The sequence below is a fragment of the Camelus ferus genome, chromosome 6, assembly GCF_009834535.1.
Source record: "Camelus ferus isolate YT-003-E chromosome 6, BCGSAC_Cfer_1.0, whole genome shotgun sequence".
Classification (NCBI taxonomy): Eukaryota; Metazoa; Chordata; class Mammalia; order Artiodactyla; family Camelidae; genus Camelus; species Camelus ferus.
This window is the reverse complement of record NC_045701.1, coordinates 5539050-5562296: the sequence shown is the minus strand read 5'-3', so window position 1 is coordinate 5562296 and position 23247 is coordinate 5539050. Positions and strand designations below refer to the sequence as shown.

The following is a 23247-nucleotide window of genomic DNA, read 5'->3' as shown; positions in this document are numbered from 1 at the left end:
GCCAACTGGGTCCTATGTCCCAAAAGTATATGACTGCCCCTATGCTGGGGTACAGGGCACTGAGTAAAACAGATTCCCAGGCGTTCTGACCCCCATCAGCTGAGAACCTCAAGAACATCTCCTAGGCCTTCCTCCCAGTACTCCCCTTCTCTGCTCCAGATGAGTTTCCAGAACTTGAGAGCCAGGGCTGATGCCGGGCCAGCTGTGAGCGGCGGGAAGAAGCGCGGGGCTGGTGCCGGGAGCGCACCGTAGTGGGCGGCCGATGCTGTGGCTGCCGGGGACTCCGGGGCCTGATGCCAAGCGCTCCGGGGTCTGGCGGCTCAGCGGGGCGACACGCACCCACTACCTGCCTTGCTTCTCCGGCCACCTGCGACTCAGGATGGGCTCGGCCGGGGACCCTAAAGGCAGGGCGTAGACCCTGAGAGGAGGGGGCGCACAGAACAGAGGTTAGCGCGTCCGCTCCGGCACGGCCCCCGCGAGGTCCGGCTGCCCGCTCCCTGGCGTGCAGGTTTGGAAAGCGGGAGGCCTCGCCCGGCCGCCGCCTCGGCTGCTCGGGTCCCCATATATAGTCATATCCACCGTCAACTGGGAGGCCGGCAGGCGGCAGCGAATGGGCGAGCGGCCCCCGCGGGAGCAGCGGGGAGGGCGCAGGAGGCGGAGGGAGGAGAGGGGGAAAGGGGGCAGGAGAAAAAAGCTTTTCCAAAAAAGTATTGGCTGTCTTGAGGAATGCGGTCGCCCCCTTGGGAAAGTACATATCTGGGAGCAGCAGGCGGCTCTGCGCTCGCACTCCGGCTCGGCCACCCCAGCGCGCGCTCGCCTCCCCGCTCCCGTCGCAGCCCCAGGGCCCCTCGCCGCCGCCGCCATGGACGCCATCAAGAAGAAGATGCAGATGCTCAAGCTCGACAAGGAGAACGCCTTGGATCGAGCGGAGCAGGCGGAGGCCGATAAGAAGGCGGCGGAGGACAGGAGCAAGCAGGTCTGCTCCTCCCGGGTCCTGCGCCCACCAGTCGCCCGCGCTCCCCGCGCCGGGGTCCCCGAGTCCTGAGACCCGGGCCGGGCACCCCTTCCCGGCGCCTCACCCCGAGGACTTGGGGAGCCACCCTGACTCCTGGGCGTCCGAAATGGGGAAGGGGAAAGAGCGAGACGCAGGCTTATTCTAACTTTTTCTCTTGTCTGGGGACACTTATTTCCCTTCTCTGGTTCCCAGAGCCCGCGAAGTCCATTCAAGTCCTAGAGGCACTTGATTCTCAGAATCAGAAATCAGTTTTGGATCCGGAACTTGGGGTGCGGGTGGGCTGAAGGGAACCAAGTCCAGAAAGTGTTAGAAGTTCTTCTGGACTTTTGACTGGGGACACTAAAACTTTAAACGGGGGGCGATGGAGGGAGGAGGGTCAGTCACAGAGTTTTCCTAAAAACAAAGATGGGGCGGAATAGAGAGCACGACCCGAAGGCCGGGGAGACGGGGACGTTTTCCGCACCCCCAAATTGTGGACTTGAGCCCTCTGAGACCTCGGCAGGAGTCTCGTCCTGGGGCGCGGGGTGGGGGTGGGAAGCGGGTGCGGAGTGAGCACAGAGTAAGTGGGTTACCTAGGGAGCCTTGAACCCCAACTCGCGGCGCCCCAAACCCGAAGGGCCCCAGCCAACCCGGTGCCCTGTGTTGTATGTGTGTGTGTCTGTGTGTGTGTGTGTGTGTGTGTGTCTAACACCCGGTCCGTGCCGGCCGCCCGCGCCCGCTCGCCGCTGCCCCCCAGCTGGAGGAGGACATAGCGGCGAATGAGAAGCTGCTGCGGGCGTCGGAGGACGAGCGGGACCGGGTGCTGGAGGAGCTGCACAAGGCCGAGGACAGCCTCCTGGCCGCCGATGAGACCGCCGCCAAGGTACCCAGGGCGCGCGGCGCGACACACGAATAGCTAACTCTGTCTCTCTCTCTCTCTCTCTCCCTCCCTGTCTTTCCCTTTCTCTTTCCCGCTGTCCCTGTCCTTCTGGTTCTGTGCACCCACACCCCTCTCCTGCGGGATCACGCTGCCTGCTGCACCCCCACCCTCCCATCCCCGTCCCCGTCCCCCCACCACGGCCAACTCCCAGCTGGAAGACGAGCTGGTGTCGCTGCAAAAGAAACTCAAGGCCACCGAAGATGAACTGGACAAATACTCCGAGGCTCTTAAAGATGCCCAGGAGAAGCTGGAGCTGGCAGAGAAAAAGGCCACCGACGTAAGTGCCCCCACACACTGCCTCCCTCACCTTTTGACCTTGAGGCTGCTCTGGGGTCACCACAGGGGCCAGAGAGCATTGGAGGAGGGTCACCTCCTCCTGCTGGACACCTGCACACAGCCTGCCATGGCCCAGCGCACTGGATGCTGCCTCCAACTGCTACTGCACACATTCATTTTTATTTCATCCATTCTTCTCTTTTTTTTTCTCCTTCTTTCCCCCACCCTTGGGGGTGGAGAGGGGGTGGGTGAGAAGCTGGGAGAATAGAGCAACTGAAGTTGGGACTCTGGAGGTGAACCTTGCCTCCCTGCTGGCAGAAAACCTCTAAGGTGTCATCACCAAGGTTGGTCCAAACAGAGTACCTAGTTTTCTTGACTTTCCATTTGCCATTTCTGGTGGGTGGGAAGGCCTGGTTTTCGGTGGTGGGTCCAGTCAGAGTACAGAGGACCTCTCAACTGAAAAGATGGCATGGTGCTACTTAGAAGGCTGAGCTTGGTAGTGGACCACAGAGATCCTTGAGGCCTCCCTTCTCAATAGGGAAGCCTTAATCCAGTCCTTAAGATCTGCCTGGGAAGATGATACTTGCTTGAGTCTGCAGTCTGAGGGCACTAGATCCAAAAAGTAAGCTGGGAGTTATATATAGCTCAGTGCTTTATATGGCATAGTGAGCTAGCTGCCCCCGACTCTCCTGCTCGCCCCACCCCCACCTGTCAGCCTCTGACAACCACCACATAGTTTCAGGGGTGATGCACGCACCGCAAAAGCTCTACCAGCATTTTGTCCGCTGCCCTCTGGAATCTTTTTAACTGAAGAGCTTGCCTCTTCTGCTAAGTCAAGACAAGCATTAGATTTCCAAAGGCCTGGCTTCTTTTCACACCGTTGGATTCCATTCTAGAAGCTAATTAAGCCTAGATGCCCAATTAGGAAAGAATTCTTTGGGAAGTTAGTAACAATTCCAAGAATGTATGAGCACTGGGGAAAGCTATGCCCAGAAATTGAACTACCAAGTCCAACAGCAGAATTTTCTGAGAGTAAAGTGCAGGCTGCAGGAGTGTCTGGGTCTTGAAATCAGTAAAAGTTTTCTGTGACATGAAAGGCTTGAAACGTAATCTTCAAGTGTGCTTTGTAAATGAGAGATCCAGACAAAGGACATTTAGAATCTGACAAAAAGAAAGCTTCAGTGAAAAGCAAGGTTCCTGGAAAGGCGGTTCAGGGAAGCACTGATTTAGCTAAAACATTTAAGTTACAAACTACTTGGCTTTAGAAAAAAAAGCCAAAGAACACATATAACTCTGTGCCTGTTTTCTATAATGTAGATCAGATGCCTGCTCTTTATATGGTTAAATGGAGGATGTCTGTCTCCCCCAAATTCTCTAGCAGGACGTTTATTTAGCTTTTTCAAAAGAGCCGCTGATAGATCAAGGAGAGATATTCCTTATAAGGAAAAGAATGCAGAGAATTTGAAAACAGCCCAGTAAGACCAAAAGCAAGAGAAGGAGAAAAAAAGCTACTACAATTCTTAACAGAAAAAAAAAATCATGATTATTATAACTACGCGGTGCTATCATGTCTTTATTGAAAACCCTTGTTTAAGGGAGCATTCTAATGAGGCAGGGCAGAAGTGGAAAAGAGGATATTTAAAGCCACCTTGGGGGGCGGAGCCAGGAGTAGAGGGAGGTTTTTGAAACTACGTTTTGTTTTTTTTCCCCTCACTGGAAAACTGTCCCTAATATAGTACACATTTTTTTTGGCGGGGTTGGGGGGACGGTAGTAAGTATATTGATCCTCTTCCCCTTTAAGACATCTTAAGTTGTTTGGAACCTGTAGGAATGTGGAAGGAGTTTATGAAGAAATGCTATATTTAGAGTGATTCCTAACTAGTAAAAATAGTCAAGACTTAAGGAGGAAGAGACAGATGTCATTAGAGAAAGGAGGTAGGAGCGAGGTCAGCTTCCTGAGGCAGAATCATATTACATTTGGGATTAGGACACTGCACTGTTATTACTCACCAGTGTAAAACATTTTCACATTTTTCTACTAATTTACCAACATACTTTACAAATCCTATTCCAGAAATGGGCTCTTCCTAACTTAAAAACATGTAATTCCCAAGGTCAGATCTCTGACGGTTTTGTTTTGAATTTTTTGTTCTCACCCCACCTAAGTGAGGCTTTTTGGGATCAAGGGCTCCATTTTTCTCTCTGGCCCCAACCCCTTCCCCAATAACTATGATGTATCTGACATCTGCAGTATGTGAGTCCTTAGTCCCTGCAGGTCTTTGCTTCCTAAATCAGTGCTTCTCAACCTTAGCTAAACAACCACCTATGATGGTTTGAAAACTTAAAATCCAGGCTGCACCCGAGGCCAATTAGAATCTCTGGGAGTGGAACTCAGGTGTTAGTATTTTTAAAATACCCAGGTGATTCCAATGTGCAGCTAAGGCTGAGAACAACTGTCCTAAACTCTTGTATAATGACATCAGCATGAAAATGAACTCACCTGAAACTGACTTTCCCAGGTGTTTGAAAAGCAGGACATTACTGTCACTAGTTGGCCGCTTAGAGCATTTGCACGTGTCCAGCAGTTTCTGGGGCTCCTCCTGGAGGCTCCCAGATGCCCCCTTCTCGCACTCTCAAAGTTAGGTCCACAGTCTATACTCTTAAGGAAGGAGTTGTGACCTCCTTGCTGACTAGATGAACTGTGTGGAAACAAAGCAAGAGGCTCCACCTACAGGATGTGAGGGTCGGTGCTGGGGTTTGTGAGTGTTTCAGCAGAGGCTGTGAGAAAGTCCAAAGCAAATGAGTCAGAAAAGCAAAGGAGCTTTGCTCTTAGGGCTTTGGAGGAGGAGGGGTTGCCAAGTGTGTTTTCTTTTTCATTATTATTCCCACACTTAAACACAGGAATTTACTTAAAGGGCCTTCTGTGTTAAAGATGAGGAAGGGGAGCCCTGAGACTTAGAAGGCATTTTAAAATGTAGCCCAAGGGGAGAATTGGCAGAGGCCAGTTCCCAGAGATTTTGTCCACTTTGGTTTTCATCCAGCTGTAGCTAGAGGCTCTCCTAGGTTTCTGTAGCCCTCTTTGGCATGCCTTTTAAAGGCATCTCAGTCCAGCCCAGAATTGGTCAGATTCCAGAAGATTCTCAAAGGCTGATCTAAAATCAGAGAAGGTTGTAACCAGAAAGGACTCTTTTTATTTAATCTTAACTATTTTTTAACTTACGTATTTATTTTACAATATCATTTTTTTAAATAAAAGTATAGTTGATGTTCAATATTATATGTTACAGATATACAGTATAGTGACTCACAATTTTTAAAAGCTATACTCCATTTATAGTTATAAAATATTGGCTATATTCCCCATGTTATACAATACTTCTTTGTAGCTTATTTTATAACTGATACTTTTTACCTCTTAATCCTCCACCTCCATCTTGCCCCTTCCCCCGCTTCCCTCTCCCCACTGGTAACCACTAGTTCCTTGTCTACATTTGTGAGTCTGTTTCTTTTCTGTTACATTCACTAGTTCATTGTATTTTTTTAGATTCCACATGTAAGTGATATCTTACAGTATTTGTCTTTCTCTGTCTGACTTACTTCACTTAGCATAATACAGCATGGATAGACTTGGAGGGCATTATGCTAAGTGAAGTAAGTCAGAAGGGACTCTTGAGATGATTGTTTTTATGGAAAGGAAAGTAAGCCCCAGAGAGGCTGGCGGGCCTGAGATCCCACAGCTGGTTATGAACCCCAGTCTGAGTCTTAAAAGACAGTACCTGTGTATTTATTAAATACTAAGGCTACCATTTGAGTTAATCATATACAAGGTTTTGTGTTTAGCATTTTCTATTTATTTCATAATTTTCACAGCAGCCCTATGAGGAACGGACGCCTATGAACCCCGCTTTTACAAATGAAGTCAAATCATTTGTCGAAAGGAATAGCCAGGAGAGAACTAAAAGCCAGATTCTAACCTAGGAAGACTGCATTTAGATTAGGAGGTTTAACCTATCTACAGTATGATAGTGATTTTCACTTCATGAGTTCCATGAGGCGGAGGAGAGTTGCTGTGGGTACGATCTTGCGTCCTGGAGTTCTTTACATCGAGAACAGTCCCTTTGGGGGGCACATTAAGGCCCCAAACCTCTCTCGCTCGGCTTCCCTCTTCCTGAGCATGGGAATCCGAGAGTCCGGAGCGGAGCCCTCCAGCCGCCAGTAGGCGGCACCATCGCCCTTAGCAGCCAAGTCCGTTACCCCAGGGTCCCCACGGCGCCGGGAAAGGGCGCTGGGAGTCGAAGTAAAACTCCTGACATGGCAGCTGCCCTCCCGCCCGCCAGGTGCCCCCGCAGCGCGCGCACCTCGCCCGTCAGCCCCATGGCCGTGAGCATGCGCAGTGCCTCCCGCGCTGGGCGAATTCCCGGGGTCCGCGGCCCGCGCCCCGCCCCGCCCGCTGGGCCCGCCCCCGGCGCTCGCGCACTCGCCTGCGGTTCGCCTGCGCCGCCCGGGAGGCTGCGACTTCCGGGCTGTGCCTCGGCAGCAGGGGGCGCCGCCGTCTCGCACCGCGGCCTGGGCGGGGCGGCCGGGCGGTCCGAGTGCGGCAACGGCAGCGGCGGCAGGAGCGCAGCAGCCGGCCTCTCCGAGCGCAGCCCGCCTGCCTGCCGGCCCGCCGCCGCCGCCCGGTGCGATGGCGGGGAGCAGCTCGCTGGAGGCGGTGCGGAGGAAGATCCGGAGCCTGCAGGAGCAGGCGGACACCGCGGAGGAGCGCGCGGGCAGCCTGCAGCGCGAGCTGGACTACGAGAGGAAGCTGAGGGAGACCGTAAGGGACCCACCCATCACCCACCCCCGGGGGCGCCTCCCCCGCCGTCCGCCCCACTGCGGCCGGCGGAGCCCACCTTCCCCGCCACCCCTCCCCCCGCCTCGGGCCGCACCTGGAGCACCTGGGCCAGCAGGCGTCGGGCTCTGGGGAGGGGCCCTGCCTGTTCTCCGCAGCCCTTCCTTTTCATCTCTCTGGTCTAAAGTCAAAGAACCGAGGTGGGAAGCAGGAGTGATGCTGAGAAGCTTCTGGAAGCAGCACTTTCTTTCGCAGAAGGGGCTGTAGGTGGAGGCGGTGGGGGGGGGGGTTGCGTTCGGCCCCGTGTCTCGGGTTCCCTGGGACGTGCACTTTGCGCCGCTGGCATTATTTACTAGGAGGGTGGGGACGGAAGAGGTCCCTCCTCTTGGAAATCCGTTCGTTTGGGAAGGGCGCTCACAGGTCAAGTCTGAGGCATTGCCGGACTTTGGGGCCTGGGGATGCTAAACTCCCCCATCCCTGTTCACCCTTGATTTCATGAAAGCCTGTTTCTCTGGGGTGGTTGAGACAGTGACAGCGCGTGTTCTGGCTTAATATGCGGACCTTTGCCCTTCCCTTTCTTAACCTTCCCTCCTACCAAGTTCTCTTACACAGATAGATATATTCCTTTGTTACCGAGTCTTGAAAAAAGTTGGCTAAATGGCTACGATCATTGAGTGTTTTCTCTTGCCAGCTTCCCCTCCCCCACGTTGAGTGTAATACCTGCCTTCCTTTCTCCTAAAGCAAAGTATCCCGCAAACAGGAACAGGATTTCAGGGGTGGTTTAAGCATTTGCTGTTTGTTGATTTTGAGTGTGTGTTTTCAATCAAGATTCTCAAACACCCTAGGGAATTTTATGACAAGCGGTAATATGGGGTCCTGCTGTGCTTAATAGCAGCCTATTCTGAGTAAATCATAATGTTTAAGTGTATGCAATGGCATTATGGTTGGCCACAGAAACTATAAGACCTATTTTGCGTAAAATACAAAGAAGCAAACAGGACCTCTTAAGAGGAACACCTCACTAGGTGAAGTTTCAGATGAAATAGACAGGAACCAGGAAATCAGAAGGCAAAAGATCGATTTCTGTAGAGGACAGGACAGCAAAGGTCCCATGGATGTCTCTGAATCTGGCCGGGCGATGAATGAATTCCAGCTCCCTCTCCGACTGGCTCGCAGCTGTCCTTGAACCATTAGAACCAATAGAACGTGATGGATAGGAGCAAGAACTCTGGACCCAGGCTGCCAGGATTTGAATCCTTTAACTTCTCAGTCCCTCAGTTCCCTGACTGTACAGTGTAGGGTAGTGACAGTACCTGCCTGTTGTGAAGGTGAAAAGAAGCACGTGTAGAGAAGTTGCAGTGCAGCTTAGCACACTAGGCTAAGTGCTCTGTCAGTAGGTGTTAAAACTGTAGCACCCTCCTCATCCCTCATTACTCCTTTGCTTACAATTCACCAGCTGTCGAAGGGTCTTAAAAATGGCCTGCTCATTGCACTCTAACCTAAAACTCTCCATTTAAATGCTTCTGATCAATCTTTTTTTTTTTTTTTTTTTCTTTTTGCACCTTGAATGGAGAGAGGATGCCGGCTGGGTGGAAGGAATATTTGGTGAGGTCGAAGAGGTATTAGTGGTGAAAGTCTGTGGAACTCTCCTCCCCCTGCTCAGAAAGGGAGTATGTGGTCCTGTACAGGAGAGCCTTCTATCGACTCCTGGCCTGGTGATCGATGTTAGACACAGAAGATAAATTTTATGAAGAGCACGTTGTTACTACTACGCTCACCTTCTCTTTTGGGCTTAGTTTTTATAACCACACTCTTCCTGGGTCTGTTGGCTAAAGATGGTGTTTTCATTCTTTTCAAAGCTTTATATTAAAAGTGGTTTAAATAGGTTCAATTTTTTTAAAGTCTGTTTTGAAAATAGTCTATCCAAGTGATTGGACGGTTACGGAACTTTTTAGGACAGCAGTTTGAGGACTGGGTCAGACCATTGAAGAGCGAATGTCCAATTGAGAGCTGTTCCTAACTTCTGGAAGATGTTAGGAACTTAAAGGTGACTGACTTAAGGTGGTTTCTTGGTAGCTGTTAGACAAAACTGTGAGTTAAACTAGCAGTCACAGTTTTTCTTGGTAGCAAAGATGAAAGTTTAGAGACAAAGTCACAAGCCCCTGCAAAAAATACGTGGTGAGTTGGCCCTGAATTCAGTTTCTCAAAGGTTCAGTCAGGCTGTAGTTAATTGGCCCTATTACACCAGCACTTACCTTGGAAAAAGCAGCCATCCCTTTTTTTCCCTCTCAGTTTGTTTTTCCAAGGTGTGTGGGCCCTTCAAAATGTTGGAATGAGGCTACTTTGCTTGATGTAATGGTTGACTCTAGGTCTTATGACCCACTAGGGTTTTGTTTGTCTTTTGTCCTTATCAAAGGGAAAAAGGGAGCAAGAAAAAGCCAGTTCTCATTCCTCCTTTCTGGATGGTACCCAGCAAATGAGGGGACTTAAAGTTGCAGCCTGTAGGTTCTTAACTGGCAACTTTATTAAATCATGGAAAATAACCAATTTATAAAAATTCCCAGCCCTTTCCTCTTTAAGTTAGTAACTATTTCCAAGACCAGGAATCTAAGAGTGCATTTTGTGCTCACGTGGGGTGGCAGTAATGAGAGTGTCTCCTCTGGCTTTCTGCTTTCACGCACAGGCAAGGCGAAGGCACTGCCCCGTTCACATCCCTCTCGCTCATTATACAAATATGCCTTGTGGATTACAGGCTTCAGTGCAGATTGAGGAGATGGTTTTTATCTCTTATCCATGGGAGTGTCCCTTAATGTCATCCGTGTTTTCCCCCCTTTCCTTACCATATAAGGGCAGAAGTTTAACTTGGCTGTAGTGACTTGGTCTTCCACAGTAAGCTGGGTGCAACCGTCTCTGTACAACAACAGTTTGCATGCAGTAAAAAGGCTTGACCTTCATCATCCCACGCTGCACTCCAGTTCAGGCAGGACTTTGAAAATATGTTCCAGAGGATTTATTTTTAGGATATAGTATTATTCTCCTCCAGTTTTTTTCCTTAATAATCTTAACTGGAAAACTTTTTTGAAGAAGTAAAAAGCATTGCTATTTTTAAATTGTCTTTAATTGTATTGGCTGTAACATCTGGATTTCATGAAAGTCTAGGCCATGTTAAAGTTTTTGTTTAAATATGATTTGGAGTAATATCTTGCTTTATTGTGTGGGCATGCCCTTGATTTCTGTGTAGTGTCTTGTTGGGACGGGACTGGGGTACACCTGCCCTTGTTTTCTGTGTAGGTAGCTGGTACCTTGCCAGAGGATGGGGGGAGACATACGCAGATCGAAGACGGCTCACAAACGCAGAGTGCCTGGTGGTGGTTTAACAGCAAATCTGCAGGAAGACAATTGGTAGCCCTTACTAATATAGCAGTCTCTTTTTCTGAGTAGCTCATTACAAGTTGGGACACAATAGCACTTTTGAAATAAAAGAAACCATCATTCCAGGCTGAGAGACTTCGCCAGCAGTGTCGGTACATGCACTGTTGTTAGAAGCTAACCCAGTGCACTGAGGGTGATTTCCATGCCTGGAAGTAATTTGCTTCTGGGGTCTTGACCCTTCCCAAACGCCTTGTTATTTATATCTGCTTTTTAAATAACAGATGGTCATGTGGCTGTGGGGTTTGTACTGGCAGAGGCAACAGCAGGTTAAGTCTTTTTTTTTCTTTTTAACATTTTTTTATTGAGTCATAGTCATTTTACAATGTTGTGTCAAATTCCAGTGTAGAGCACAATTTTTCAGTTATACATGAACATACATATATTCATTGTCACTTTTTTTTTTCATTGTGAGCTGCCGCAAGATCTTGTATTTATTTCCCTGTGCTATATGGTATAATCTTGTTTATCTAGGTTAAGTCAAGTAGACTGCCCATGTGCTGTATTAAAGAGAACCTTAGAAAATACCTAAATAAACCTCAGAACTCAGAGAATATATACCAGAAATAAAAGCTGGTGAAGGTGAGAGATGGGGGCCTTTTGAATACAGAGCATAATCCCCCCCCCCAAAAAAAAAAACAAAACTATAAAGATAAGTGCCCTTAATCAACTTATCGAATTAAGTGTATCTTGAATTTTAGGGAACCAAACCAAATTGCAGTCACACCAGCCAGGTCAGTTCTGAGAAGCCAGATTTTTCCCAGAGGAAGCTTACGTGGAGATAGATGGACCCCAGACACTGCTCTCAGACCTGGGCTGTAGCCTACAAGCACCTCTGCCCGTCTGGTCTGAAACCTGTGGGGCAGCAGGCCTTGGCTTCTGGCTCTCGCTGAAGACCTTCCTTGTGGGCTGGGTGGGGGGTTGCTGTAGAGACCCTGCCACTCTGACATCAGAAGGCAGAAGGACCCTGTAGGTGAGAACCACCAACCCCAGGGCTTCCGCAAGGTGCCAGGAGGCCTGGAGAAGCGAGGTGAGCCAGCACAGGAGAAGCAGGGGGCTTGAGTGTTACTCTCCTCTCCCGCTAATGGCTATGTGACCTGAGCACTCTTCAGCCCCTGGCGTCAAAGTTTCCTCCCTTTTTCTATTTTCTCTTTAACCTAGAGCTAGATGAGTGGTTCCCACAGGATTTGCCAGCTTCTCTGGGTGGTGGGTGGGGTAGAGGGGTGGGACTGGTTGCTTCTTTATAGTGCAGATTCCTGCCCTTCTCTCTGGCCTCTTGAGTCATCATCTCTAGGGATCCGGCCTGGAAATTTGTATTTTTAATGTGCAGCTCCTAGTGAATTCTGACACCCAGCCCGTTGTGGGAACTGCTGGACGAGGCCTTCCAGCTAAACCACTGTGACCCCGTTTTGCAGACCACCCACAGGTCTGTTCTCAGTGTTGCCTCAGCCTGGCTCCTGGAACAGGTTCCCACTCCCAGTCGTTGGGGTGCCCTGTATGAGGCCTGTTGACTGGTTTTCTCTAGGACACAACCTCCTGTACAGTCTGCAGAATGCCCCAGGAGGGAAAGAGTTGGTGACGTTTATAAAAGTGTCTGAGCTAAAGGAAAGAACAGTAAGAGGGGAGATGCATATTGATGGGGGGGCCTCTCTTGGGGGAAGATCATTTGTGCAGAGGAGGATGGAACACAGGGAGCCGTCTCCTTACTCCGACGCCCTAGCTGTGTGGGAGGCTGGGGACCTAGCCTGGCCTGTCACCTGGAAGTTTCTTTCCCCAGAGCATAAATGGTCTCCTTTCTATGAGTACAAAGTCCTCAAGGTTGGGGCCCAGTGAGAAAACAGCTGGGAACTTAGAGTGTGGTTGCTGTGAAAATCGTTTTAAAAATCTTGTTGACATTTCTCCAGCCACAACACCTGCAAGAGAGATATTTAAGAAAGTTGGGTGGGGGGAAATACTCTTGAGTACATGACCTAGACGTTCTACTGAGTTTTTTGTTGGTGGTGGTGTTTTGGAGAGTGGTTTTTGTTTTACTCTTCCTTTTAGTTTCAGCTTTCAGAGTGGCTTGTTCTCCCCCTGTTCATAAAAGAAATAGGATTTTACTGGAAATGGAAAATACAGAAAAGAAATCTGACCTGACCCAAAAAGTATACCCTTAATGTATACCTCCTTCCAGTTTTTTTTAAAATGGGGCTAAAATCTTTTAAATAAGATATGTGTTACCCCTATTACCTTCAACCCTTCTCCAGAAAAACCCAACATTCATCTGCCAGTCAGGCCTGGTGGGGCCCTGACTGGCTGTGCACCTGTAATGATTTACTCTGTGAGCCAGTACAATTGTAAACTGACCTTGGCTTCATTTCACATTTCCTCCTGCTCCCTGCCTCTATCAACCCATTGTTACTACATAGTTAATTTTTGACAAGATAAAAGTGTATTTGAATGTTTTTATAGAGAGCCCTTCACCGTGGTTGGAGATGCCCTAATCACCCAGACAGAATTTCCCAGACAGAACTTGGCTTTTAGAATCTCACAAATCTAGATGAGCAAAGAGCAGAATGTTCTCATGTTCCTTTAGTTCAAGGCCATAATCACAGCCTCTAACTATACGTGCATTTCCAACTGTACATCATGCGTCCAGGAGCTAAGAAAGTTGCTTTTGTTTAAATTTGGTTGGTTTTACTCATTTTATTCGGTAGACATTTACTGAGCCCATACTCTGTCCAGAGAATCGTAATTCCTTGCACATAAGATGCTGAGTAAGGAAAACAGGAATGTAGATGGAGCTAGCATAGGTCCCTAAGTGCATGTTGTGATTTTTAGGAAACTCTCAAGTGTCCTGAAAACCCCATCACCCCAACGCACATTCAGAGTGGACAAGGAAAGGGGACCAGATTAGCAGACTCCATCTTTCACTTCCATGCATTATATTTAAACAGCCACCAATGCAAGTGTATATAATGGACCATCCAGTCATACAAGTATTCCGAGGTGCATAGTAACAAATGGTAACTTCTGCATCCCCAAGAAAAAAACATCTTACTTCAGAGACAGATACCAAGTAGAAAGAGTATCTACAGTGCTTTTCTCCTAAGGAGCCTGAAACTCTTCTTGTAGTAACCTTGACTTGTGAGAAATTCCAGTAGGCTTAGGTTAAAAAACACTTGAGAAATTTGTGTCGGCCCTGTTCCAGCGTGACCAGTTATTCTAAAGGGGTCGCTGAAGGGGAGGGGGCCTGCTGGGTTTTGTTGTGTCTGTATGGTGTATATTTTAGAACCACTGAATTTAAAGATATTGTAGTTTCTTTATAAAGCCCCTTTGAGAAAGTGGCCAGGAGAAAGGAGAACTGAGACTCCTGAGACCGGGTCTCACTGTCACTGAGTGCTCTTGTGTGGTGTGGCTGAGCCTGGCTAGGTCCGTTTCGTCCCTCCGTCCGCACCTCAGGCCCACCAAGTGCAGTGGCTGTAGTGAAACTCTCCTTTAACAGGCAGGTAAAGCCAGCGTGGAGAAACCCATAGAAGAAAGGAACCACGTGAGAGAGCGTTTGGTCCGCCTGCTTGATGAGGATGGTGTGTGGGGGTCTGTGTGTAGCCCAGGGTGGACGTTCACTGTGGAAATCACAGGATGGACTTGTCCAGCAACTCCAGAGTCGACCAGGGCTTGTAACCCACGTGAAGGTAGCTCAGCATGAGGCCCAGGCTTGCTGTCTGGCACCAGGGCTTCATTCTCAGCCTCTCCTGAGGGCATTGCCCTCTCTCTCCCTCCAGCACTCAAACACCTTTCTCTCTCTCTGCCCAGGCTGAAGCTGACGTAGCGTCTCTGAATAGACGCATCCAGCTGGTTGAGGAAGAGTTGGATCGTGCCCAGGAGCGTCTGGCAACAGCCTTGCAGAAGCTGGAGGAGGCCGAGAAGGCAGCAGACGAGAGTGAGAGGTGAGGACCCCTGGTCCAGCCCGCCTGTTAGCATAGCCTTTCCTCCTGGTGGTACAGGAGGGCTTCTCTGATCTTGGGCGTTGAAGAAGTTTCCAGTACCTTGATGGGATCATTTCCTCACTTGATCTAGGCGTAGCTACTGGTTTTGTTCATTAAACATTAGCGGGACACCTTTGTGCAAAGCACTGTTTTAAACTCCAAGGTTCTTAAGCAGAAAAAGACCCTATTCCTGCCCTCCGAGAGCTCACCACCCAGTGAGGGAGTTGGACGTGTAAACAGGAGGTTCTGGGGATGCTTGTTGGTTCTTTCATTCCTGCTGATCCGGAGTAGTTGTGCGTTTTTTAAAAAGGTAACTTTATTTTAAAATACACCAGGGCGGCTTAGACTTAGGTAAAGTGTAGGCCATCGATTGTAGAATAGCCCGACAAGTGAGGAGAAGGGAAAGCACAGATAAAGCAGAAATATGGTCCACAGGAGTACATTGTTCTGGACTTAGTAAAGCCTGGTAAGACACACGTGCACAGATAAATAGTCAGATACACATGTTTTCTGAGCCTGCTCCCCCTGTGACCTGGCTCTACCTGACTCATAACCCCAAGATTCAGGCTTATGGTAGTAAAGGAACCCCAGGGCCATATCGGCCAGCTCAGCATCGTGTATTCCAGGAGGCATTTTCTCTCATGCTCGACCGCTCAAGTTAATGTACTCATATCGCTTGGAAGCACTCCAAGAAAGACTCCTCAAGACTAGAGAGAGCTCTGCCACTTGAGGGATGACAACGTAGTGTGGTGTCTCAGACACTAGAAAGTGTGTATCTGTGCCGTGACCTGGGCAGCTGCATGCAGTCAGTCATCGTGTCCACCTCTCCATCTTGGAGGTGCGTGTCTGCCCCTCCACCACGCATAAAGAGTGACTTCAGGCCTTAGGATTAAAGAAGGTCTTTAGCTGAAGTTTTCAGCTCATTATTCACTGTTGCTTACTGTTTCTTTTCTGGCCAAGAGTTTTGGAATCTTTAAGATGAGTCATCATCTCTTACAGTGTACACATAACCAGCAGCTTTGTGTCTCTCTTCTTCGGAAAGACACTTGCTAGTGGACTTAAAGGGCAGTCTGGCAAAGTTAGACTTGGGAGTAAAAAGGTATTAGAGACATTTAGTCCAGTCCCGTGGTTTTACAGATGAGAAAACTAGGGTTCAGAGACTGGTGTGGCCTGCCCAAAGCCTCGGAGAATTTACGGCCCAGCCAAGACGCAGGTGTCCTAAAACATATTGTAGTGCTTCCTCAAAAAATAGTAATTTGTTTATCTTACTGCCTACTTAGGCTTTGGTAAATGAATCCCGTTTTAACATAGCTTGTTATTCCTTACATCTGTAATAGATCATAGGTCAATTAACATTTTCCAAAACTTACCACCATGCTGAAGGATTCAAACATACGCATCAGCATAGAAGATGGTTTTGGTCCTGTCTCTCGACACCTCTGTAATGAGAGCGTTCCATTATAGGCAGAACTCAGTTTCTCATCTGAAGTGTTTAGGTTACCCATGTGAAATTGCTATTTTTATAGGTCTGACGTGGTCAGATACCAGCCATTTCGTATGGTTCAAACTAACATTTATGTTTGTGGCTAATGGGATAAGAACAGCTCCTTTCATTGTAGGAAGGAAGTACATGAAGATAGATTTGCTTTTGTTCTAACTTTGGTCCATTTTCAAGCTGAAGCTTCCCACCAGAAAAGGGAAAGACATCCCATTATTTATATAGCAAGTAAACCAGGCTGGCTTTTCCTGATTCCACGCCTCCCAGATTCAAACAGGATCCTGATATGGTACTTTTCATTTACCATTAGCTGCCTGGACAGTTTCAGCTGTACCAGAAGTGCGAGGTTTCATTCACAATAAGCAGATAGAGAAGTGCATGTCTTTTTTCACCTTCAGCTCTGGGAAGTCTCGCTTCATGGTTTGGAAAATAGAAACTGGCTCTATGCTCTGTTTCCGTCAGCCGGTTACGGTGAGCCTCTCAGACCTGTGCGGAACAGTGTGGGCTCTTGGAAGCCGGCTCTAATGCTGGGGTCTTCCCGCTCGTCTTCCTTTTCAGAGGCATGAAAGTCATTGAAAGCCGAGCCCAAAAGGATGAGGAGAAAATGGAAATTCAGGAGATCCAGCTGAAAGAGGCCAAGCACATTGCTGAAGATGCCGACCGCAAGTATGAAGAGGTCAGCTCCTGGGGCCCACAGCCTCGCGGACTCCGCGCCGCGGCCTTGAGGGGGCGGGGGGAGTGGGGTGGGGGCGGGGTGTGCGTTGTGCAGCCTTGCGTTCTTCAGTGAAACCATCTGTTTCCTTAGCTGAAATGGCTGGTTTTGAGAAGCAGAGTCCCTTTGTCTCCAGAAAATGGCTCTTAATTTTGACCCTGCTAGGGGATCCCAGGCTTTAAAGCCAATCAGTCACACTGGGAAAGACAAAAGCTTCTGTCCCACCGGCCCCTGCCCCAAAGACTGGGTTGGCCAGGAGAAGGGAGAGTTGGACCTCTGGTGTCTTGTGGAAGGGCCTGTCATGCTGTCACCGTGCAAACAGTCCCTGCTAGTGTGACTCACCTAATGCAGCCCAGTTCAGGCAGACAGAGGCGCAGACCGTGCCCTGGCTGCCTGGATTCACGGAGGCCCCTCTCAGTCTGTCCTCCTCTCTCCTGAGCTTCACATATGAATCACTCCTGGTCATGTCCCCATAAAACAACCTCTTATGGTAACAAAGCTGACACGACTATTAAGGTTTTAGTTTTTCTTTTAATGTAACATGGCTGTCCTGAAACGGCATTGACCCTCCTTTGTTACCATTTTCATCATCAGCATCATCTCCGGGTTACACTGTGCCCACTAGTTTTGAAACGCTTCAGAGGATCCCTTCTCTCTGGTCCTTTCTTCCACTGAATACAGATTTTACCTCATTAGTCATCTCGCCAGCTTCACATGCTATTTCTGTTGGCATTTTTAACCTCCTCCACAAAAAGGAAGTTGAGGTACAGAGCTCTAAATTGATGGAGTTCTTAGGGTTATTTTCAGCCTTGTCTTGCAGCCCCCACCTCTGCAGCATAAAAGGCAGCATGTCTCATCATACTGCTATTTTTGAGATTGTGGATTTCATCTCTCTCCCTCCTTCCTCACGTTGGTCTGACTGCTGTGTAATTATATGGGCTTCACCTGGGTCGGACTTAAAATGAGCCAGCCCACTCATAAGTGACCGCTCTGGGCTTTGGTGAGCAGAAGCCTCTGGTCTCCTCTCCACTGGCACTCCTGGTGGAGACTTGCTTCTCTCCAGCCCACAGGAAAGAGGATACTCCTGTTTGTAGATGAGAACTCCGGCGAGGGGTGGTGGGGGTGCTGATGGATCCAGCCCCAGCCCCAGCCCCCCTGCTCAGAGCTCGTAAGCGCCATGGTGTGTATGTTCTGTTTGTCCTGCTGCAGGTGGCCCGTAAGCTGGTCATCATTGAGAGTGACCTGGAACGTGCAGAGGAGCGGGCTGAGCTCTCGGAAGGGTAAGCGGACCTGGCGCCAGGAGGCCGTGTGTGGGGTGCTGCAGAGCAGTGACTAAACAGCATGACCTTCTGGCAGCTGCACATTGACCTGTTTCGGCTCCGGGCTCCTTATGTGCTCATTTGACGTGGATGAGCCACGAGTATGGAACACGGAGGACCTGTGTGGGGTGTCTGTGTGAATGCGTGTATCACTGCATGCCTTACCTGCACACTTGATTTTGAGAATGGCCTTGTGCATTTCCTGTGTCCACTAACAGCCAAGTTCGACAGCTGGAAGAACAGTTAAGAATAATGGATCAGACCTTGAAAGCACTAATGGCAGCAGAGGATAAGGTACTGACGGCTCGTGTGTGGGTTTTAGGTTTAACTGCAACCCAGGTGCCTTTCAGCTTCCGGTGCCTCCTGCTTCGTTTCGTAACGCCTGCGCCTCCACCACACCCTCTGCTGTCTTATATCTCGCTTTAAGTGCTTTCTTTGGGTCCTTTATACTCCTTTGTTTTTCCTTCATAAATGCTCTTTGGTGCAGCCTGAAAAGAAGCCAAATCATCAGCCTCCAAGAGTGGTTGGGTTTTGTCACCCTGCCCCCCTGCTGCTGGAAGGTCGGAGGGCAGTGTCCATGGCAACACGAAGCATTTTGGTACCCGGCGATTTGGCTCCTTTAAGGCAGCCCTTTGTTCTCTAGGACTTGGTTTTCATTTTTTCCCATCCCTCTCCTTTTTCTCTCCTCCTTCCTTTGGCTTGTCTCCCACCCTCTCTGCCTCTGATCGAAAACATTAGCAAATGTGCCGAGCTCGAAGAAGAGTTGAAAACTGTGACGAACAACCTGAAGTCACTGGAGGCTCAGGCTGAGAAGGTAGGCCAGGAGCACAGCGTGGGGGAGAGGCCTCTTTTAAGAGCTGCTCAGAAGACACCCGCTTTTTCTCTTCTGAGGCCCTGCCAGTGAACCCAGTAGTCCGTTAGGCACTTCAGCAAATGGCATTATTTTGCGATCGTCTCCTAATGGTTATCAATAACAGATTCTCTTCTTTTTTAATAGAGAATATATTGTATGTTGAGCACGTGAGTCATCTGTAACAATTTAATTTAAGCCAAGTGCCAAATGGCTAAGTTATCTTGTTCTCATCCCATGTGAAACAATAGGCGAGAAAACAGAGAACGCATTGTCGTATGCCATTTGATATCAGAGGCTCCATTACCGCCCAGGAGATCCTCAGCGTCTGTTGGCTGGGCTGGCCCTTTTCTTTGTGTGAGAAGACACGAGTGTAGGGTGAGCCGTGGCCTGACATCTGGAACGTTCTTTCTAATTACAGTACTCGCAGAAGGAAGACAAATATGAGGAGGAGATCAAGGTCCTTTCTGACAAGCTGAAGGAGGTAACATTCGGGGTGTTTGGGATGAGCCAACTGGATTTCAAATGAGTTTGTTTTTATGGAGCCGGTCGTGATTTTTTTTTCATTTGGAAGTTACGATGATCCAAGTCCCAAATATTCAGGGGTGGTCTGGGGGTGAGCGAGCTGTGCCAGCTGCTGCCACTCTCTGTAGTGACGGGTGGCCATGGACCCAGCTCGTGGGTGCCATGCTTGATTTTCATTCTCTAGTTTCCCTGTCTTTGCAGCCACCAGAAATCTAAAACTTCCTGGTTTTGATTGAAATAAATTGAATCATTGCAGGCCGAGACTCGGGCCGAGTTTGCAGAGAGGTCAGTAACTAAGCTGGAGAAAAGCATTGATGACTTAGAAGGTAAGAGCTGACATTCTGTTTTAAACTTGATTATTAAGGCTGAATCCTGACCCGGCAAAATGATTTTCCAGTCCACGGGCATCTCCTTGGTACACTTCCTTGCTCCGTGCATTCTTTCTGTCTGCCCTTTGGGGTTTCTATTCTGTGGCTCTTAAACTCTGGGACCTGAGTTCTCTGCTCACCATCAGCCACCAGCTGGGGCACATCTCTTTCTGTAACAGCAGATGCCGAGTGGCTTTCCTGCACACTCTTCAGAAGTGTGGCAGGTTCATTTTCCATTGTGAGTGAGTCGGTTGTAGGTGAGAATGATGGTGTATGTTTTATCTTTGGTAATATCTCCGTATTGTCACAATGGTATGGACTTGTTTTTAGGCACAACCAGTCTTCCTCCAAGTATGAATTCACTGTAAGGGTTTGGAATTTTTTTCTTTTAAGTTGCTGATCATCTTGGCCAATGCTCTATGTCCTGACAGGGGGTGAGAGTGGAGTAAAAGGACAGTGCACTTTGTCGTTACACTTAAGCATTTCTCCCCTAAGATATTTAGGTTTTATTTTAGTAACACCCCTTCTGTCTCTCAGAAATCCCAAACGTTGAGCTCTGAGGCTGTGAGAAAGTAAGGGAAAAAAATGCATTAAATACATACATCAAAGGTGGAAGGGGCTAGAGAAGGGACTGGAGGTTGGTGAGGACGATGGCCAAGCTGGCGGAGAAGAGAGTGATAAATGGCTGCAAAACAATCTGCCAAAGTGCAGCGAAGTCTGAAACCGTCATCATGACAGAAGCTAAAGTGCAGAATTGGCACAACCACCCCATAAAAAATGTGGCTCTCGCTCTCTAAGCCTCTCGGAGCAGTGAGGGCCGCTTGAGTGGGAAGACCACAGGAGTAGTCTAGATGGCACCAAGAAATCTATGTCCCAGTGGTCTAGTTTGGTCAGGAAGTCAATGGTTTAAAGGTGGAGCCAGATAAGGGTTACAGACTGTAGTCACAAATTGTTCTTCCAAAACAATGCCCTTGGATGTTTTCCCTACTGTTTATAGTCGCAGGGGCTGACTGCGCCAGTGTAATTAAATTATAGCTCTGTAAAAAGAAAGATGTTCTGTTAACCGTCCCCCACCCCCGGCCCCAGGAGACAGCCTCTGGTTTCGTTTAGGATTTAATGTGGTTTACTGATAGACCTACCATATGTTATGATTTTCATATTGAGTTGTTCTTGTTTTATTTTCTAATGGGTTTTGTTCTTTTTGTTTTTGTTTCGACTTTATTAAAAACAAAACGCACGCCTCCTGCATTGGCCACCTGCTGCGGCACCAATTCCTTCATGCATTGCCCTTTCCTTGCTGCTGTGTCGGGATGGCACCCGTGCCACCCCCGCTCACCCTCCATCTCTTGATCACTCTTCATCTCCTTGCACCTCTGCCTTCCACTTCCTGGTCATAGACGAGCTGTACGCTCAGAAACTGAAGTACAAAGCCATCAGCGAGGAGCTGGACCACGCTCTCAACGATATGACTTCCATGTAAATGTTCATCCACCCTGTCTGCTCACACCCGTGCCCTCAGGCTAATATGACAGACTCACCACCACTCCCTTCTGCATCTCCAGTGTCTCCGTCTCTACACCTTTCTGCTCACTCTATTTGCATAACCTGGGACAGGCATTGTTTTTTCACATGCTACTAACATAAAGGCCAAGTAGGTTGCCTCTGTAGACAAACCATTTTCCTTTCAGAATCCATTCATTTCCCATTGTCTCAACTAGCCTGTTCCCACCAAGCAGTGAACTGGAGTATGAGTGACTTGGGCACCCTCCTTTTAGGAAATTATAACTAGGCTCAAGGAAAATTAGTAGGCCATGCAATGGTGCAGGAATTTCCTAAGAACTATCAAAAGTTGGTTTCCTGAGATTCAGTTAAATACAATGTGATCATTTTTCATAAGAGAATTTCAAATGTAAGGAACTCTATAGTGTCAGATTACAGAGGCGCGGAGGGAAAGGAAATTGATCTGATAGAGCCTAAAGGATCCAATAAAGCCTAAAAAGTCACATCTGCCTCACTTTCAAGAATTCTAGACAGATGTGAACCCTCTGCTGAGTAGCCAAGCCTTTAATTTTTCTGTGTTTTATCTGAAAAAGAATTTAAATAATTATAAACACCACAACCTGTGTCAAAGAAGTGGGACGTAAAACACAGATTGTCTAATACACGTTTGGGAGTCAATGGCCCAGCTTTTACTACCGCGAGGCCGGGAGAGTGGAGGAGACGGTCTTAACCTCACAAGAACCTGGAGCATACACGACTGACTGACATGGTGCTAACCAAACCCCAACATTAAACTGGCTCTGCCCCTCTAAATTCTAACCTGGAGTGTTGCACAGAGGCTTCCCTTCATTGTCATGATGTGGCACTGAATTCCTTACAAGCTGGAAAGTTCATTTTCCAGGCCCAACTGCCATTCCTTTACTCCTGCAGAGGCATGGTAGCTTGAAGAGCATTGGCGTGTGCCTGCTGCCGTGCAGATTACAGATCCGCCACAGTACCCTTGGAGACATGACTGTCACCATGGAAGCTAGAGAGCATTCCATCCTCTCGCCCCTCTTTTGTAAATGAGGGCATGGGTCAGATCATCTGTCTCCAGGTGCTAAAATGTGATGATTCTGTGGGGGAAACTCTTAGCATCAAGTATGATTAAGTGTTCTGAAAGGTGGGTTGAGCTTCAAATTGGTTAAGGCCTGTCTATGGGTCTGGAAATGGATCCCCCCCAGCAGGGGCAGGCGCTGGCCTCGGGCCCAGACTCTGGCGGGCAGAGACGGACATCCTCCCGCAGGGGCAGCTGGCAGCGGGTTTCGCATGTCTGCTTCTCACCTGTGTTTCGGATGCTGCTCTCCTCTGTTTAGCTTCCCTGTTTTCCATTGTGCCACTTTTTTTTTTTCTTTCTCTCCCATCTTTTCTCTTCATGCAGATAAGTTTCTTTGCTTCACTTCTCCCAAGACCCCTTCATCAAGCTGGATGTCCCACCTCTCTGAGCTCTGCAGTGTGTCTGTTCTCCAGCTGACCCTGGTTCTTTCTTTTCGCATCCTGCCTTAGGGCCAGGCGCACACTGTGCTTTCTATTGTACAGAAGCTCTTCATTTCAGTGTAAAATAAACACTGTGTAAGCTATTTCTGTTTGCTATTCTTTTTACTTCTTATTTATTGACATTTTAGTTTCAACATTGAATAAAGCTACAGGTCTGCTTCACACATATGAGGGTTAATTTTTGGCTGCTGGTTTGCTTTTTTTTTTTTTTTCTCCCCATTCTGAACATTAGACATGGATAGCAAGAATTTCTAAAACAGTGGTTCCTTGTGGAACGTCTTAAAAATACCCAGGCCTGGGTCCCTCTCAGAGTTTTGGCTTCCAAAGGTTAAAGTGAGGCCCGGGCACCTGAGTGGTTTTTTTTTTTTAGGGACTGAGGTGGTCCTGGAACGCAGTGCAGGCTGAGAACCTCTGTACAGGGGACGTTTCCTTGTTGCGGTCGGGAGGCCTGCCTTGAGCAGTGTCTTCCTCTGCCAGATGTTTGGTTTGGGATGCAGTGAG

General features: G+C 48.5%; 1 protein-coding gene across 26 annotated transcripts in view; it reads left to right on the top strand.

The window, feature by feature from the left end:
- The first annotated feature begins 687 nt into the window (after positions 1 to 687).
- The window catches only part of TPM1 (tropomyosin 1), a 27139-nt gene continuing 4579 nt past the window's right edge, over positions 688 to 23247 (top strand). For 2 of the 26 annotated variants that reach the window (XM_032481031.1, XM_032481033.1), the window contains exons 1-7: positions 6895 to 7026; positions 14266 to 14399; positions 16495 to 16612; positions 17858 to 17928; positions 18186 to 18261; positions 19239 to 19301; positions 19599 to 19668. In XM_032481031.1, the coding sequence (XP_032336922.1) occupies positions 6895 to 7026; positions 14266 to 14399; positions 16495 to 16612; positions 17858 to 17928; positions 18186 to 18261; positions 19239 to 19301; positions 19599 to 19668 (664 nt within the window). Of the gene's footprint in view, positions 977 to 1751; positions 1878 to 2085; positions 2212 to 6774; positions 7027 to 14265; positions 14400 to 16494; positions 16613 to 17857; positions 17929 to 18185; positions 18262 to 18705; positions 18782 to 19238; positions 19302 to 19598; positions 19669 to 21107; positions 21191 to 22630; positions 22830 to 23247 lie in introns of those variants that run through there. The other 24 variants (XM_032481009.1, XM_032481018.1, XM_032481008.1 and 21 more) reach the window with 24 other exon arrangements.